Source organism: Solanum tuberosum, unplaced genomic scaffold (genome assembly GCF_000226075.1).
Source record: "Solanum tuberosum cultivar DM 1-3 516 R44 unplaced genomic scaffold, SolTub_3.0 scf00649, whole genome shotgun sequence".
In the NCBI taxonomy this organism is placed as follows: domain Eukaryota; kingdom Viridiplantae; phylum Streptophyta; class Magnoliopsida; order Solanales; family Solanaceae; genus Solanum; species Solanum tuberosum.
The window spans coordinates 72,426-89,671 of record NW_006239561.1 but is presented as its reverse complement, the minus strand read 5'-3'; the positions used below and the strand labels follow the sequence as shown (position 1 = coordinate 89,671).

The 17,246-nt window shown below is 30.9% G+C and overlaps 3 protein-coding genes across 4 annotated transcripts in view; all 3 read right to left on the bottom strand.

The window, feature by feature from the left end:
- Positions 1-3,480, bottom strand: part of LOC102592898 (probable trehalose-phosphate phosphatase H) — a 7,252-nt gene extending 3,772 nt beyond the window's left edge. The window contains exons 1-6 of one of the 2 annotated variants that reach the window (XM_006366474.2): positions 3,348-3,480; positions 2,974-3,228; positions 2,248-2,388; positions 890-961; positions 698-793; positions 195-251 (exon numbers count right to left, since the gene is read on the bottom strand). In XM_006366474.2, coding sequence (XP_006366536.1) covers positions 195-251; positions 698-793; positions 890-961; positions 2,248-2,388; positions 2,974-3,216 — 609 coding nt within the window. In that variant the 5' untranslated portion in view covers positions 3,217-3,228; positions 3,348-3,480. The remainder of the gene's footprint in view (positions 1-194; positions 252-697; positions 794-889; positions 962-2,247; positions 2,389-2,973; positions 3,229-3,347) is intronic. The other variant, XM_015304906.1, reaches the window with a different exon arrangement.
- Positions 3,481-10,997: 7,517 nt separating this feature from the next.
- Positions 10,998-12,174, bottom strand: LOC102592562 (uncharacterized). Its single transcript, XM_006366473.2, has one exon. The coding sequence runs from the start codon at positions 12,051-12,053 to the stop codon at positions 11,265-11,267; it is 789 nt and encodes a 262-aa protein (XP_006366535.1). The 5' UTR covers positions 12,054-12,174; the 3' UTR covers positions 10,998-11,264.
- A 1,513-nt stretch (positions 12,175-13,687) lies between these two features.
- Positions 13,688-16,919, bottom strand: LOC102586698 (uncharacterized). The gene is made up of 3 exons (XM_006366457.2): positions 16,479-16,919; positions 15,021-15,772; positions 13,688-14,319 (listed from the first exon to the last, which is right to left on the bottom strand). Exons 1-3 carry the CDS (start codon positions 16,782-16,784, stop codon positions 13,923-13,925), a joined length of 1,455 nt encoding a protein of 484 aa, XP_006366519.1. The 5' UTR covers positions 16,785-16,919; the 3' UTR covers positions 13,688-13,922.
- Between the last annotated feature and the right edge of the window lie 327 nt (positions 16,920-17,246).

Genomic DNA, 17,246 nt, shown 5'->3' with positions numbered 1-17,246 from the left:
TTTTTTTTTTTTTTTTTTTTTTGGGGGGGGGGGGGTTCAGCACTAGACGTTTGACCATGACTTTTTTTACTTTTTTCGGAAGTTGAACTCCTAATTTTAAAATATTATTTTTCACTTTAAAGTAAATTACTATTTTTTCAAATTTTACAATGAAATATGATCAAACGTTAAATCTTTGATGGAGCTAGATTGACCTCAATAATCATTGGAAGAAATTTACTTGCTGGTTGGAAAAGAACAGCTTGAGTTCCCTGAATTTCAAACATGAAAAAAAAAATATATATTAAGTAGAGTTTAATTTTTATACATTAATTTTGATAGTATAAAAAATAATTTATACTATCAGGATATATACCTAAAAATAACAATAAGTAATAGTGTAGAGAATTATAAACCCAAAAAAATAAGATAGGTAACATGCTACCGCTGATTAAGAACACACCAATAGTCAGATTAAAATTTGAAATTTATAAATTCTTACAACGATTTAAATTTAATGTTATAATATAGGCAAATTTATTGTCAAATATTTATGTATGTAAGCATGATAAAATTTATTAGGCTTATGTGAATGGTGACCAATCCTCTTACTATTTTTCCATTGAAATTTCCGACTGAAAAATGTTTTATTGTTATTTTTATAGATATTTTGATTGAATCGGTGAGAAAAAAAAATTAAGTAATTAAGATTACTCACTTTCTTACTATTTTTAGAACCTTTTGATGGTCCTTTTATATCCATCCCATGGCTTCCAGCATAGTACAGCTCTGCTAATTGTACAAAATTGTATACCTATAATTATTCAAAACTCAAAAATATATAAATAAATAAATAATAATAAAAAAAACAACAACTATATAAACCCTAAAAAAATAAAAAAATGTATACCTTGTCTCTGCATCTCCCACTAACTATAGCAGTAGGGAAATATCTAGCAAGTTTTCTCACTGTTCCTCTCATCTGAGAATGGAATAAACACCCGTTAGAAAATATGAAATTAGCTATAGAATTTATTGATAATCTCTAGTAAATTCATCATTAAATCGCTCTTGTTTATTGGATTTTCACATAATCCGTCGCTAATCTATAGCTTAACGTATTAGCACGGAAATTTTATTATTTAACTACGAAATTTTATATATCGCTAATTCCTTATATTTCTAGTAGTAGTAATAAAAGTACTTGAAGAGAATGAAGATTTTAAGTCGCATGTCATGTGCACATTATGTTGAAAATATAATTGAATAAATAAAAATTTGATCACTAATGATTTAAATTTTTAAATAAAATGGTCACATTCACACCAGGGGCGTATTTAGAGGGGGTGCCGTGGGTTCACGTGAACCCATGCTCCCTTCTCTAGATCATATATAATAGTGTTATATTTTTAAAAAATATTTAAATATAGATGTGTGAATCCACGTTTAAAGTATCATATAATAATACAATAATGATTGAGTGCACCTCTCTAAGTAAGGATAAAAATTTAAGTCTTATATCTATCTTGTCCTTTTGAGTAACACCTCCCCAAGTGGTTATCAATTATACTTTTGACGTTTCAACTAATTTTTCTTTTGTTTTTTTTCCTTTAATCTTTCAAAATTTTCAAGTGCCTTACATTGGAAGTTCCTAAAAAACTTTGCACTATATGATTTTTATATAATTAAATCAAATGTGTATATTAAAATTTAAAACTAATAGTATTATATATTTTGGACCTATAATTTTTAAAATTTAATGGTTCATATTAAGAACCTAAAAGTCAAACTTATCAAATTTATATTTAAGATGCATTTTTTCGTATTCGTGCACCCATCTTGACGAATTCCTGGATACGCATCTGATTCACACACTTTAAAATGATCGATATCATAACAGAAAAAAGGCATAAGTTCGAGTCTTATCGCTATCCATTATCAAATAAAGGAATTTAATATGCTTAGGTTATGGTAAAAAAGAAAAAGACTGGCATATGAAAAATCGTGTTGAAATACATAATTAAGTAAATTAAGATATATTCTTTCTAACTATTTAAACTTGCAGATAAGATATCACACACTTTCTCATATACTGAAAATAATATTTACACAATCAAGTCAGTTAAAACACAAGGAGCTAGCACTCCTAATTTTCGATGGATATCGTCCCATTGGGAATTGACTCGTTATTAAGGAATTTTCAACGGAAAAAATTTATCAAAAATATTTTCGACAAGTCAATTTTGGAAAAATATTAAACATACTTACATCATCAGACATGAAAGCTTGATCAGGGTCATCAACAATGGGAGAAAGGGTACCATCATAGTCTAAAAACATTACAATTTTCTTCCCTTTAGAAACACTTATTATATCTTCAAACATGTCAACTGCTGATGGATGATGCACCTGTTTCATTTTTAACACAAAATAATTTAATTTCTTTTTTTAATCTTGATGATCTCAAAATGTCCACATCTATTACATCATTGGGCAATAAAACAACATAATGTAAAATAATAATAATATAAAAATACATGTAGTAGTCATAATTTTCTTTGAGGATTTAAAATGCCATAATTAGTTTTTTATTTATCAGAGTGACAAATACAAAATTTTGAGTTTACAGGTTTTAAATTTTAGAAATGATAACTTACTGAATTATGGGTGAATTATTTATAAATATTCTGTGAATAACTGAATAATTCTGCCAAACTCAAGCTAAATTAAACTCTAGCTTCGTCTCTAATTTACACGCTATTAATGTGTTTTGAACATATAACTCCCTCCGTCTTAAATTATCTGCCAACTTTTTCTTTTACATGCCCTTAGAAATATTAATTAGAAGAGACATTCCTTTTAACTCATAACATCACCTCATAATTGTGATACTAAGGGTAAAATAGGACAGATTGTTTTGAACTTATAAAATGATGAATAATTTGAAAATTATTTTCAGAAATCACGATAACGATAGATAATATGATTCTTCACCATCCAAGAAGTCTTGTCTTCGTAGAGATTTGTGGACATGTGATGAGTAGGAGAAGAGGCTCTCATTGAATCAACCCAAGATGTCATTATTCTTGGATCACCATTTATTTTGACAAGTGTTTTTCTTGAAATATTATTGATGTAACTTCCCCGTGGCGGCGGTGGTGATGGAGGTGGCTTCTCCACCATGAACATGGTGGGGTTGACACATGATTTAGCATTAGACAAATTCTGTTTAGTCATTATTGTAACTACCTACACATTCAATAACGAAAAAAAAAAGCAATTAAAAAGAATCAATTTTTCTAGAAAAAAATATAAAATAAATCACAAAAATCAATTACGTAGAACAAAGAAAAGATTCATTTGTTTACCTAAATTTGTTGAACCAAAGATGAGTGGAACTACAGAGCAATTGTGATTCTTGATCAAGAATAGCAAAGAGGTGAGAGAAAGAGAGTGTGTGAGAGAGATTTGGGGTGGTTTTTAGTTATTTTATAATTGTTACTGGACATTGAGGGATCGATTAGAATTATGCAAATATTAGTAATCAGGGGCGGATCTATTAAGGGGTGTGGGGGTGCCACGCCACCCCCGAACTTCGACGGAAACTCTATATATACATAGGTATATATATATATAATATTTATATTTATATAAAGCGTGCCACCCACAGAACAAAATTGGCTTGTGGTGCCACTGTAGGAGGGCAACTTTAGAAGGCTGATGTTGCGGGTTCGAATCCCATTTGTACCTATATTTTTGAGAAAGACGTTTTTTAAGAAAAAGGAAATTGCTGCACACGTTCTTTTAAGAAAAATTAGAGAACTAAAATTAATTTATATCGAAAAGACGGATAATTTAATCAAATATAAAATTAATTTAATCGATAAGTCTATTTGACACCCACGGACTGTAAATCCTGGATCCGCCACTGTTAGTAATATATATATTAATAATGTAGATATTAGTTATATGAATTTTATCAAAGAAATTTGAATTAGCTCCCCAATCGTATTTCTCAAGATAAAAGAAAAGATTGAACATGATAGGGACACATAATTTAAAAATAAATAATACAATTTATGATCTAAGATAAATTACTAAAAATTATATTGCTATAAATTTGAGGGAATATTTTGGAGTGGGCTCTTATGCCACGTCGGAAAATATTGAATCTTTGTCTGACGTGGTGTCATACCACATCAGTAATTACTTAATTTATTTTACTGGACATCAGTAATTAAACAGGTAATTTTTATTTTATTTTTAGTAGTATAAACTTTGAGTTTTTTTTTATATTTTATGATCGTGGTGTCTGGGGTCAACTTTCGCGCACCACAATTAATTATATGGAATACATGTCACCTTCCATCAACAACATGTACCAGATAAACTTTGAGTTTATTTCACTAAAAAAGAAACAGTCATTTCCAAAATAGGTGGAAATTCTATTATAATGATAGCGGTGAGAATTGATTTTCCTACACCTTAAAAGTCAGATACAGTTTTTACATAGTATTTAGTACTAACAAAGAGATTCAACCAATATGAATTCATACGGAAAAATTACATATTAAAATATAAAAGCATACGTTCACTAATAAAAACAACTCCATACTGAAAACATTCGTATAACAGACAAATTAAAAGTTCCAACATAAAAGTTAATCAATCTAACAATTATTTATAAAATAGTCTTATAAAATTCTCAAATTAAAAGTTCCATAATTCCCCACAGACACCACCAACAAAGTATGAGATTCTTGTAATAACAATATCCAGTCATCATGTCTGGAATTTTTCACATATTGCTTTGCAACTATCTTTATGTTTTATTGAAAAGAATAACCAACTTTTTTGAAAAATTCCTCAATATATATCTCTCTTTGAATTATTTTTTTATTTTATAAATAACATTCGTGATAAAATTATTAGTTTTATTGTTTCTTAAAGGCAAAAAGTATTTTCTTCCTCCTAATTTTTGTAACACTTTTCAAATTTGGAAAGTTAGACATATGTATTTTTAATCATGATTATGTATTTTAAATATTTAAATTATAAATGATTGTGACTTATAGTATCTTGCAAGCCGTTTTCATATATATAAATTTTATTTCAAAAAATTTAAAGATTTTATATCTGAATTAGTAATTAAAATTAAAAAATTAACTTTCGAAATTTAAACGACATTATATAATTTGGGACATAGTGAGTAATAAAAAACAAATTAAATCTTAACTAAGTATATATTAATAAAAGAATTATTTAAAAAAAAAAAATACAATTACCTAACTTACATTGCAAAATTATAGTTCATATAACTTATAAAAGTTCTTTCCAATGTTTGCATATTTAAGTTCAAACTTATATTATAATAATATAATAATAGGTAGTTTTTAAAATTATTCACATTATATTGTTTACTTCTTAACATATAAGTAAATAGCTACTTATATTGCGTCACATTTTGCTCTCATGGCTCTCGTAATTTTTTATTCGTTGTTATGAATCATTTATTTAATGGAAAGGAATATATGCAAAAATTATATTAAATATATGAAGAAGGAAAATTAAAAAGAAGAAAAAAAAAAAAAAAGCTACTTGAAATTGTGATTGTCAAGCTTCCCTTCCCCAAAAAATAATTGGTTGGAATATTCAACAGAATTATACTTTCTTTGTCCTAAATTATTGATCAATATTTTAATTTTTTTTTTTTTTTATATGTACGAGAAGAATGACAATTCATGATATTTTTTATATAGTTTTTGAATATTTTAGTTTTAATTTTTAAAATATTTAGTTAAGTAAATTTCAATTAGCTTCAAAACTTAGTTAAATTGAAAGTAAATTTCTTAAAAATCATGATGGAAAATTATGTAACAGTCACTTAATTTAGTTTTGTATCGACAAATCATTCAATATATGACTTTTTTCTTATAAATCACTTAGCAAAATTTGTCATAAAAAATGAATTAATTTTTGAATGTCAAGTTGCGCGCATTTTGTACGCCTAACACATGTCCTCTTTTGTGATTTGCATTCTATTCCATTCTTTAAAAAATATTTTATACTTTGCATCCAAACCTCTTTATTTTCGTACAAATTAAAATAATGAAACTACTCTTTTTTTTTTCTTCTTTCGTAAATGATATGCAGATACCCTCTGACATACTTTTGAGACATTGATGCCCCTACCGTCCAAAAACTAGAGCATATATGCCCTTCACTCTAACGGAAGACTAAATAGGGACACGTGGTGCAATCTTATCCGTCGATCCGATATTTAATAAATATTGGGTTGGTGAATAAGATTATGACACGTGTATGTGTTTGTTAGTATAAATGGTATATATGCAAAATAGAAATACTATAATTTTAAAAAGGGAGACAGGACAAATATATCCCCGAACTTTCGTAAATGGTATCTAAATACCCTTCATTATACTTTTAGAACTCTGATGCCCCTACCGTCTAATTTTTGGAGTGTATATACCCTTTGGACTAACGGAGGGACACGTGTCACGATCTTAACAACCTATCAAAAATTTATTTAATTTTTATTTCCAATTAAACAATGGACTCAGATAATTAAAAACCCACCCAAATAAATTCCATATTTCCTTTCTTCTCTAGTTCAAGCAACTGCCGCAACTCCATCTTCTTCGGCGAAGCTCCACATACAAAACCACCTCTAATTGCTATCGAACCCAACCTCCCTTGCTCTAGCGAAATCACTGAGATAGCGACCCTTCATCCACCATGAAACCTGACCACCACTCACCCATCTCTCCCTCACTGCTACTCCAACAGTTCCGACAAATCGAATCAGTGACCTTTGAATGGATTTATAATCGCAAAACTCAAAAACTTTTTTAGATGACTGAAACTTTGAAAAATGAAGATTATAGGACTGAAAGCCAAGAAAATAGATCTGTGAAAATCGAAAATCAACAATACATTAAACAGCCTTAGGGAAAACATCACATACTGAAATGACTTTCTGGAACACTTCCTGCACTTTTCAAGACAAGAACATCATGTGCGTCAATTGAATAGAAACTGAACAAGAATCAAGAATTGCAGTTGTTGACATGCCAATATCAGGAAAAAATAATGAAAGTCTTAGTACTGATATTAGTACCAAAGCGAAGGTTCCTAGTTTGATTGGCGATTCAAGAATTACTTGAGCTTTCCTGCATGAATTTCCATTTCCAAGGAACTTAATGCTAACATGGTTAGAAAACTTTGAAGTTTACTTTAGGATTAGTTCTCCGTCTCTTGATAACTTGGTTATAATTTCGGAGCGGGTCTTAAATTATTTGGGTGGGTTTTTAATTCTCTGGGTCAATTTTTTTAATTGCAAATAAAAATTAAATAAATTTTGGATAGGTTGTCAAGATCGTGACACGTGTCTCTCCGTTAGTCCAAAGGGTATACACGCTCCAAAATTAGATGGTAGGGACATCAGAGTTCTAAAAGTTTAACGGAGGGTATTTAGATACCATTTACGAAAGTTCGGTGATATATTTGTCTTTTTAATAAAAAATAGCTCGATAAAAAAATGTTGGCATATTTCAATATCTTTTTGCAATTTTTCTTGATAAGTTGAACGTTCTACGTATCTTTAGTTTAAAATCAAGTTATTTATTTTAGGTTTTTAAAGTTTCGTGTTAAATTAAAACTAGACAAACAAATTAAAAGTTTAAAACCATAATAATTACCCTTTAACTAGGATTTATTTTGAAAGTTCTTTTTTAACCAAGAAGACTGAGACAAGGACGTACTCAATTTAGTTATCTTAAAAGTAGTAGCTTTAAGCAATTAATAACAAAGGATTTTGTATGAAATTATTTACAACAATAATATAATTATTGCTACATTATATTTAGTAATAATATTAATATAATAAAAGTAGTTATAACCAATACTTTATATAAATATCGTTAAAGAAAAAATTATTACTACTAAATATCTTCTTCTTCTTTTTTACTGTAGTGTGATTAGCTAAAACAAAAAAGGGTAAAATTAAGAATAAACCAACTTTATGTTAACTAGCTTCTTCTTTTTTCTGTTTAAGTTGATCTTTACTTTTACGTCCAAAAAGTGAAGTTTAATGTGATATTAGAAAGCTAATAAATCTTTGATTTGATTCTTAAACTTTATGTTATCAAATTCTTAATTAGTATTAGAATAACAAGCATAACTTGTAGTACAATAATGGAATATTATTAGATATTTCCCCAAACAAGATGTTAGCCAATGAAGTATAAACTTCTGTCTCTCATAGTTGTTTCGTGATGTTTATATGCAAGCCTCAACGTCACGATCGAAGTTCATGACATGTATATTATTTTTCGTTTTGGTTAGACCTTAGGATTTTTCTTATGGACTACTTTTATCGTCAAATTTAAAAGCACACATCTTCTAAAACTTGCATTATGCGTTATGGAGTATGTTCTTCACTTTCCTTTTCCATATCAATATGAGTTTATGCACCCTTCTTTGAAAGTTTATCCGCCTAGAAGTCTTTGGAGGAAAATTATATTATTTATACATGGTTAAAATAATTTTTTAAGTATATATAGTAGATGTTGAACCCTCTTCGGCTATTTCATGTGCCTATTTCTTTAGATTTTTGAACCCCGTTATTAAAAATTCTGGCTCCGCAACGACTTTACGCTCATTAGATCCCACTTTGAACTCTCTTTTGAGGAAATTTAGGTAGTTTGGTAGTTAGAACTATAGCTAGTTGGCTATACAAAAGATTAAATAAAAAAAGTTGAAGTCTAAAGTGAATCAATTGGAAATTAAATGCTTCAAGTGCCCTAGATCCTTAGAAAAAGAGTGGTAGATATTTGACTTTAATGACAAGGAATTTTCAAGCATTCAATGAATGAGTATTAATTCTTATGCTACCTATGTGTTTGTGTTTATGTATGCAAGCATTTATTCCAATCTTTTTACCTTGAGAAAAGACATAAATTCACTCCTAAATTTATTTCGAAAAGTCAGTTACACGCTTAAACTACTATAGCGATCTATTACAGACCTTTATTATTCAAAAATGAAATTTTTTTACCCCTATAACTGACCTGGCAAAAAAAGAAAAAAAGAAAAGTGCGTTAAATAAATAATTAAAAAAAAAAAATCAAAATTTTCTTTCTACCCATACCCCACACTTCCCTACTCTTCTTCTTCATCACAGCATCCCTGCCTTATTCTTCTTCTTCTTTATTTTTTTCCCATTATTTTCCAAATCTGATTTCCATCCACCTGAATCCCCTATCCCCCACCCCCATGTCTAATTATATTCTATTTTAATGATGATTTGATTTCACCATTTTCATAATATCCGATTTAACTCTTCGATTTTGTTGGTGGTTGATAAAATTGATGATTGATTTTGAAAAATATAATGACAGATATGTAGGTAATATTAAATTTTGTGGTGGATCTTTATAATTTTTGTGGAAAAGAAAGTGATAGCGTGATTTTTATATATTAGTAGATGGTGAAATTTGTGGTTGATGTGGTGGGACAGGAGCTTGCAAAGCTTAAAAAGAAGGCTGCAACTTAAGAATTTTTAAGTAGTGACAATTTTGAAAGTTGTAATTTCACCTTTGTGGATAGATCCTGAAGAGAAAACTTTGTTTGTTTTGTTTTTATTTTCTTTTCCATTTTTGCTTTGTTTTAGATTTGTTGGGAAGATATTTTTTTTAATTCTATGATGGTGAACGGTTTGTTTCAAAGAATTCTTGCTGAGTTATTTCATATTGTCTTGTTGCACTAGAAAAAAAAGAAGATTTTTATGGTGAAATATATAGATTTGATATTAATATGATGGCAATGTTAGTTGTTTCAGGGTGGTGTTCATGGAATAAGAAACAATTGAATGACAGGAATATGATGTGGCAGTGAGATGACATTAATGTGGCGCAAGTGAGATACACTTTTCATTGTGAGAGTGGTACTATATATCGCAGGTAGTAAATAAATTCACTTTTTAGTAGTATAGATGTGCAATAGGTCGTTGTGATAGTTTAAACGTGTAACTGACTTTTCAATATAAGTTCACGGGTGAATTTATATCTTTTTCAATCCATTCCTAGTTTTATACAAGCGTATTTAACTTGATACAAACTTTAAGAAAATATTAAATATATCAAATTATTTTAGTGACTCATATTTTGGAGCAACAAAGTAATTAGAGGTCTTGAGAATGAAAAATATTATGTTGAAGCATTGCTCCCAAAAAATGTATCCTATGTGTAATATACGATTTTAATTTTAGTCAGATCCTAATATGAGTATCAAATATTAAGTGGAGAAAAAAGAGAGTAAAAATGTCTTGTATTTCTCTAAAAAATGATTCGAATAATGAAATTTTGTATCAGATCGATGATTTGGGAATAATATAACATGTGTAAGAAGCTCACACATTTAACCTATGGACCCTTTAGAAATGTTGTATATGTAGCCGTCAAAAGAGGGTTTATTCCAATTATGGCCACCAAGGTCAATGGATGGTTGTCAATGAATTGGTTGTCTAATCTCATTTATTCTATAAATTATTTTAGTTAATGAAATAATATATTTATTGCTTACTTTATAAAAAAATATTTATTTGAATTTTTTTTTAATGGTAGCCACAATAACTGGATAACAGCTCAAGAAAGAGCTGAATTTTCTTCTATTTTCATCTACTATTAATTTGGGCATTTACCAGATAATGTATCGGAGAATAGGAGAGAGTAAGGATTTTTGTAATTTTTTCAAATGGTAGGAAATTTTAAAAAATATAGTAAAATAATTTGTGTATTTAAGTAATTTTCTCAAACTTTATTAGATACATGTCCAAAAACCATTCAAAATATTGATTTATAGAGAAATCTCATTCTTTTGCTACAAGAAATTAAACAATTAATGCAATGAAGGAAAGCATATGCACAATCTCTCGAAATTCAAAAAATATAAAGAAGTAAGCACAAAGCTTAATATCCATTATATATATATACATAAAATATAAGTTTAACCTTATATACAATGAAAGGAGTTTCATCAGATGAACCTCCTTGTGCCCCTAACTCCGCGACCCTATTGTCAAATGATCAATTCTTTGACGAAGAAAAATACTATGCTTCAAAAGCAATTAACATTATCTAGTAAATCTAGAAATCAAGTGAGATACATTTTACACTTTTTATGTATGTCGACAAGAGCCCAACCTCTGGTTTGATCGATAGATATGCCAAAAACATATTTCTAGCCAACAAGACATAACACCCAAATTAGAAATCCGTTATACACTCATTAGGCATAATCTTGGATTTCTTTGTCAAATTTTCCACATCAAAATCACAAGTAATTGTCAAATTTTTCTTCAAATTTTTAATCCAACTTTTAATTTCCATTGGCACATGAATCATCAATGACATTATTACTATTTTCTTGTTCTCATCTTCAATTGTCTTCAACAAATCACTAGGCAATTTCCCATTTGAACCAACATCAAGATTAAGATGAATATTATTTGTACCCAAACCTCTTTGTGAATTTGATGGATATTTCCCTTGTCCTATATCATGTTTCTTGTAAACAAAATTTGTCTTTCCATCACCAAATGAAACATCCATTCTTTCATTTACATTATTGACTTTCAAATCAAATTCGAATTTTGGATGTTGATTTTTTTGTCCTTGATCGCGATTATTAGGGTCCGTGACATTCTTGAAATGGACATTAACAACGGAAAATTTAGGACATTTAGGTATATACAACATGTGAATAATCGCGATGGTAATACCTATAACGATACCGAATATTAATATCCCCAATAAGGTCCAACAACAACGTCGTCCAATTTTTCTCTTGCTTTGTACATTATCCTTAGGGGTACGATTTTCCACGATTTTTGCATTTTCGGGTGGTGGCACACGATAAACTTGATCTTTAGGGATTTGAACAACGAAAGTATCTGATGTTCGGTCAGAATGGGAAGCTAAACGGAGGGATGTTGCCGAAGAAAGTTTGTTAATGCTTTTTTTTCCGTTCCCGGTGAGTGGGGTCCGCCCTTCCATGTCAAAGAGAGGAGGGGTGGACGTAACAGAAATCGAAGAACAAGAAGAAATGTGACGATATAAGAATATTTATGGTTACATGCATGGGAATTTGGAGTTGGCCATAGAGATAAAAGGTCGCTTGAGATAATTTGGTATGAAATAAAGAAACATTTTTTAAAAAATTTCTTGTTGTTATTATTATTATAGAAGAAGGAAAGAGAATAGGTTAATGGTGCATCATATTTTTCTTGTCCTATTTTCTTGCACTTTATTGAGTCAGCAATGACTCACGGTAAGATTTTGACATTAGTAATACCACTATGATAATATTTATAAGCTAAGCGGTAATTTGGATAATGTCATTATTGCAAATTAATTAGGATATAGTTGCCAATATAAGTGATTTTGGCATTTCAAAATTGTTTTCCGATGATGAGAGTGCTTCATACACACAAACTTTAGCGATATTGGGTTATATTGCACCATGTATATATTACGTGCACTCGTAAGTAATTGTTTTTGAATACTTCTCATTCCTTTTTATCCACTAGTAAATGTTGAATTTGAAAATTGCTCGTGGGATTCACTCCCACAAGCAATAATGGAAGTTGTCGATGCCAACTTAATAACGCCACATGATAATCACTTCATGAGAAAGTTAGATTGTGTGATATCCATCATGAAAGTGGCAATGGATTGTTGTGTTGAATCTCCTAATTAGGGAAGGATTGACATGAAAGATGTTGTGGGGAAGTTAAAGAAGATCAAGATTCAACTTCTTTCATGTTGAACAAGTTCTTAATTTGGTGTGTAACAAATGTTTGCAATAATATTTAGCTTTATATAGACTATGGTTTGGTGTTTTTCCTAATATTAGAGAATTCATGGGGTATATAACCCTTTCCTCTTGCATTTTTATGTGGTTTTGGCCTAATCCTCCCCTACTTTAACACCTTGTTTGGATGGTTGTTAGTTGTTATCCGTTGTAATGTATTGTATCATTAGTTTAAATATAATGTTTGTTTTGATTGTTACTTAAAATTTATTATATTGTATCGTTTAAATCCATTGTTAGGTAACGACTGATTTGGTGTGATCACGTTTTTACCGTAATATTTTCTTCTCATTTTATCTTTACTTATTATTGAATAATGTGATAATGCATAAGTACCCCCAAATTTTGATTGAAATTCTAGCGACACACCTTAACTTAACTAGGGTTCTATTACCCCTCGAACTCATTTTTATTTTATTTTCGTGCACCTTCAACTAGGTAAGTGAGTTGTGTTTGTACAACACACGCCGCCATGTGTGTAAATATTTTTTTAAAAAAATATTCTTATTTTCTTTATCTTGTATTTAAATTAAGTTAATACAAGTAATTTTTTAAAAAATATTTCGCCTTGTATTTAAACTTTTTTCTTCATTTGTTTTTACCTTCATTCATTGTTTTTCTCCTTTTCTTTTCTATTGATTTTATTTATTCTCTTTATTTTCTTAGTCTTTCCTTTTGATTTTTGATTTCAAATTTTATTCCACATGCCATGTATTTAAAATAAGTTAATATTGACCAGATATCAAAATAAGTGAAGAAAATCAAATCAACCATAAATTTCTGTTTGAGTATGTTTTTGATGATGATTAATAAAATATACTTGTCCAAATGGTGCATGCTATATATCAAGCTACCAGATTACACAATTAACAAGTCTGTTGTAATTGAAATTAATAAGCAATATACATTTCAAAACACTATATATCATATCTTTGAACAAAAAATTCAATTTTTTTTTTTGCCAATTCGGAATTTGAAGTGTCTGTTGTAATAGTTATGTCTAATATCTTGTTGGATTCCATGTACATATATCTGATATTTTGTTGGAACATTCAACTAACCGAAAGAAGTCTTTCCTCATCGTTCTCGAGTAAGGCTTGTCGTTCTTCAGATGAAGCATTGCCTGTTTCTTCAGTCTGTTGCAACCTGGCACGATCCCTGTCTCGTGGATACGTGCAATAGAGGAAGGAGTAGAAGAAGCAGCAAATCGCAATTGGAATGCCTATTGCAGTGTACAATGCCTTGGCAAGTGAGGCAGCATTCTGTCTATCTGTTTTAATTTCCTCTGAGCCTGTTGATCCCTCTGGAATTGGTTTAAAACCAAAAATGTGTTGAGCCAAAATGCCAACCAGTGGAGGAGCAAATGATGATATAATTGACTCGAAAGATCGATCCAGAGCATAAATGCTTGTTCTAGCTCTCTCTGGAACAATCTCTGCAAATATTGGACTGCATATGTATCAAAGACGAGTGCTTTTAGTAAGATTCCACAACAGATAGTAATGACGTAAAACTAGAAAGATCAACTAAGATGTCGAAGATAAAAGCATAGACGCAGAGTCATGTTTGCTGTTAGCCATATAAGTAGAATGCAGCTACAAGTGCTATCTAATACATTGTGGTTAAACAATTCGCTTGGTTCCAAGCGAACATTCATGTAATAATATTTGATAAATATGATAATGGTCCAAGATTGCACTGCACGACTAGGTGAATTCGATGTCCATAATTTTGACACAAACCTAAAACACTGAGCCTTTCACTGCACATGGAAATGAGATGCAATGAGTAATTCTTGAGCAGATAAAGATAGAGCCAATGGCGATATTTGAAAGAACAGAAAAACAAGTTGGAAGAGGAGATAAGTAGCAAGGAGGGAGAATTCTAATTGGTGTCGTGTCGTCTATCAACTTGTTCAGAATTTAGAGTCACAACTTCACAAGGATTTATGCAGGGTAACTCCCGATTTAATTCAGCTCTAGAGCACGTCAAGAGATTACATGACTACTTGAAGTCGGTTCATAGTTCGTTTAGATACTAGTGTTAGTAATACGCTATAATTTAGTTACTAGTTTCATGTTATGTGTCATTCCCATATTTTTCAACTAAAGTATTATAACAGATGATACAGTGGGCACAAGGAGACATACTTGTTAGTTGCTGGAGCATTCCATGATACGCATAATCCCATGATAAACATGACTATACCATGCATCAGAGTTGTTGAAGGGTCATAAGGCAATAGCAGAAGCAGAATTGCAGCTAAAGGAACTGCGGAACCAGAGCTTATCTGCGCTAGAATAATTCTACCAGAATTAGGCAAATGCTTGGCTAGGACATCCCCCATTGTACCTCCGAATAGCGCACCAATTGATTGAGCAACATTAAACAAAGTCCAGAGGAGGGCTGTTGATTTGTGAGAGAAGCCAATAAGCTCCAACCACATAGGGGCGAATGACAATGCTGACCACGGGAATGACCCCGAAATCCCTTGGGCAATAAGTAATTGAAAGGAGGGTACTTTCATAACTTCTTTTGCTTCTTTAAGCAGTTGTCTCACTTCTTCTTGAAATGGTGGCGGTGGAGGTTGATCTTTTGCATTGCCATCACTGTCAACAAAACGGGGATCGTTGGCTAAGAAACGGACCAAAATTCCAACAGCAACACTTATCATACCAACCAAATGGAAGGAGATTCTCCAGCCTGGTATCCCCATGAATGATGTTTCGGCTAACAACACAGATATAAGCCCTCCAAGGGTGGAACCAAAATTTGTTGTTAGTTGTAGCCATCCAAAAGCTGTACCGCGGTTACTGTCATTAGTCGAGTCAGCAACTAGAGATTGGATTGCTGGAGTGACTATTGCAAGTCCTATTCCGTTCAAACCTCTAGAAATTGCTATCTGTCAAACAACAGGAGTGTAACCATACAACTCAAATTCAAGAAAGATAGCACTTCTATCTGCAATGAATTTAATTCGCTTGTTCCTCTACTATGTCAATGTGCATCATATATCATATAAAGCGAAAAACAACAAGAAGCTTTTAGTTCAATCGAATCAAACTTCTACTTCCCAACCACACCAATTCGCAAAAGAAAAAAAAACTAATTTTTCGAGTTCCTCATTTTCGAATCTCTTCTTGAATTCAACAGTCTTGTTGTCATTAGCCCCTACTAATAAACAAGACACAAAATTGAGAGCACGACTACGAACCAAAGTTCCTATCATCCAATTAATATGATGTTATCAAATCACTCCAAGCATAGAATCCCTCACATTTACCCCCTCCCCACAAACTTCCCAACAACACCAACCCAGTGCAGTCCCGCAAAATGGGATCCTAATGTACGCAGATCTTACCCCTACCTCAAATATAGACATGTTGTTTCCTATACACCCTCAACTCAACGAAAACCAGTCCAACCCAATCCAAAAAAAAAGCAAGTACCAGACGAATCTTAGTAGCTCAGTTCACCTCATTGGTGAACGTTCAATTACCCACCCTGTAATCCCCTGCCCCCAATTTTTCAAAAAAACAAGAAAACCCCAAAACAACAAAAAATTCATGAATTATCAAGACGATATAAAGAAGGATTGAAGCAGAGACCTCAGTAAAATTAGCGGAGAGGGCAACAAGGAAAGTAGCAGCAGACCAAAGAAAAGCACCAAGAGCAATGACATGAGCTCTGTTATGACGAGCAGAAAGATAGGCAGCTAATGGATAACAAAGACATTGAACTAATGATCTAAACAGAGTAAGAGAACCAAGACCAGTTGGATCAGTATGCAAATCTTCGCCAACTTCTTTATAAACACCAGGTAACAAAGTTTCATCCGCTTTCTCCATTATACCAGCAATATTCACCAATACAAGAGTCAACGTATTTGATCGCAGATTCTTCAGCTCCACCATTTTTTCCGGTGATCGGAGTTTCGAAGGAAAAAACTGAAATTGTTTCTGGCCGGTGGAGGTTGTTGACTAATTTTATTTAGCAACCATGAAGGACTCCACGTGGAGGTATGGATAGGTATGGCCCAGGGGCGGAGCTAGCAATGGGGCAAAAATTATTTTATATTTTGAATTCTATTAGTGAAATTTTTTACTCCTAACATGTATAAAAATTGTTTTTTTTTATTCTCGAGTCAAGCGTATCATTAAGAGTCTCTCTAATTTTTAATATAGAATTGAAATATGAGTATATCCTATTTTTCTCAAAATTTTACTTATAAAAATATGTATTGTTATTGTTATTGGATATGTAGGACCCATATAGTTGACATAGTGGATAAGATTAGTTTGTGAAGCTATGATAAGATTATATTCAACTTTTAATTATTTGAAATGTATATCATTTTAATACATTTGGTTGTGAGT

What these genes read in the sequence shown, in the direction of transcription:
- LOC102592562 (XM_006366473.2), bottom strand. Translation starts at nt 12,053, where the DNA reads ATGGAAGGGCGGACCCCACTCACCGGGAACGGAAAAAAAAGCATTAAC.
- LOC102586698 (XM_006366457.2), bottom strand. Translation starts at nt 16,784, where the DNA reads ATGGTGGAGCTGAAGAATCTGCGATCAAATACGTTGACTCTTGTATTG. An exon ending in TCTCCGCTAATTTTACTGAG is followed by an intron (nt 15,773 to 16,478) that starts GTCTCTGCTTCA and finishes GTTGTTTGACAG; the next exon opens with ATAGCAATTTCTAGAGGTTT. An exon ending in AATGCTCCAGCAACTAACAA is followed by an intron (nt 14,320 to 15,020) that starts GTATGTCTCCTT and finishes ATACATATGCAG; the next exon opens with TCCAATATTTGCAGAGATTG.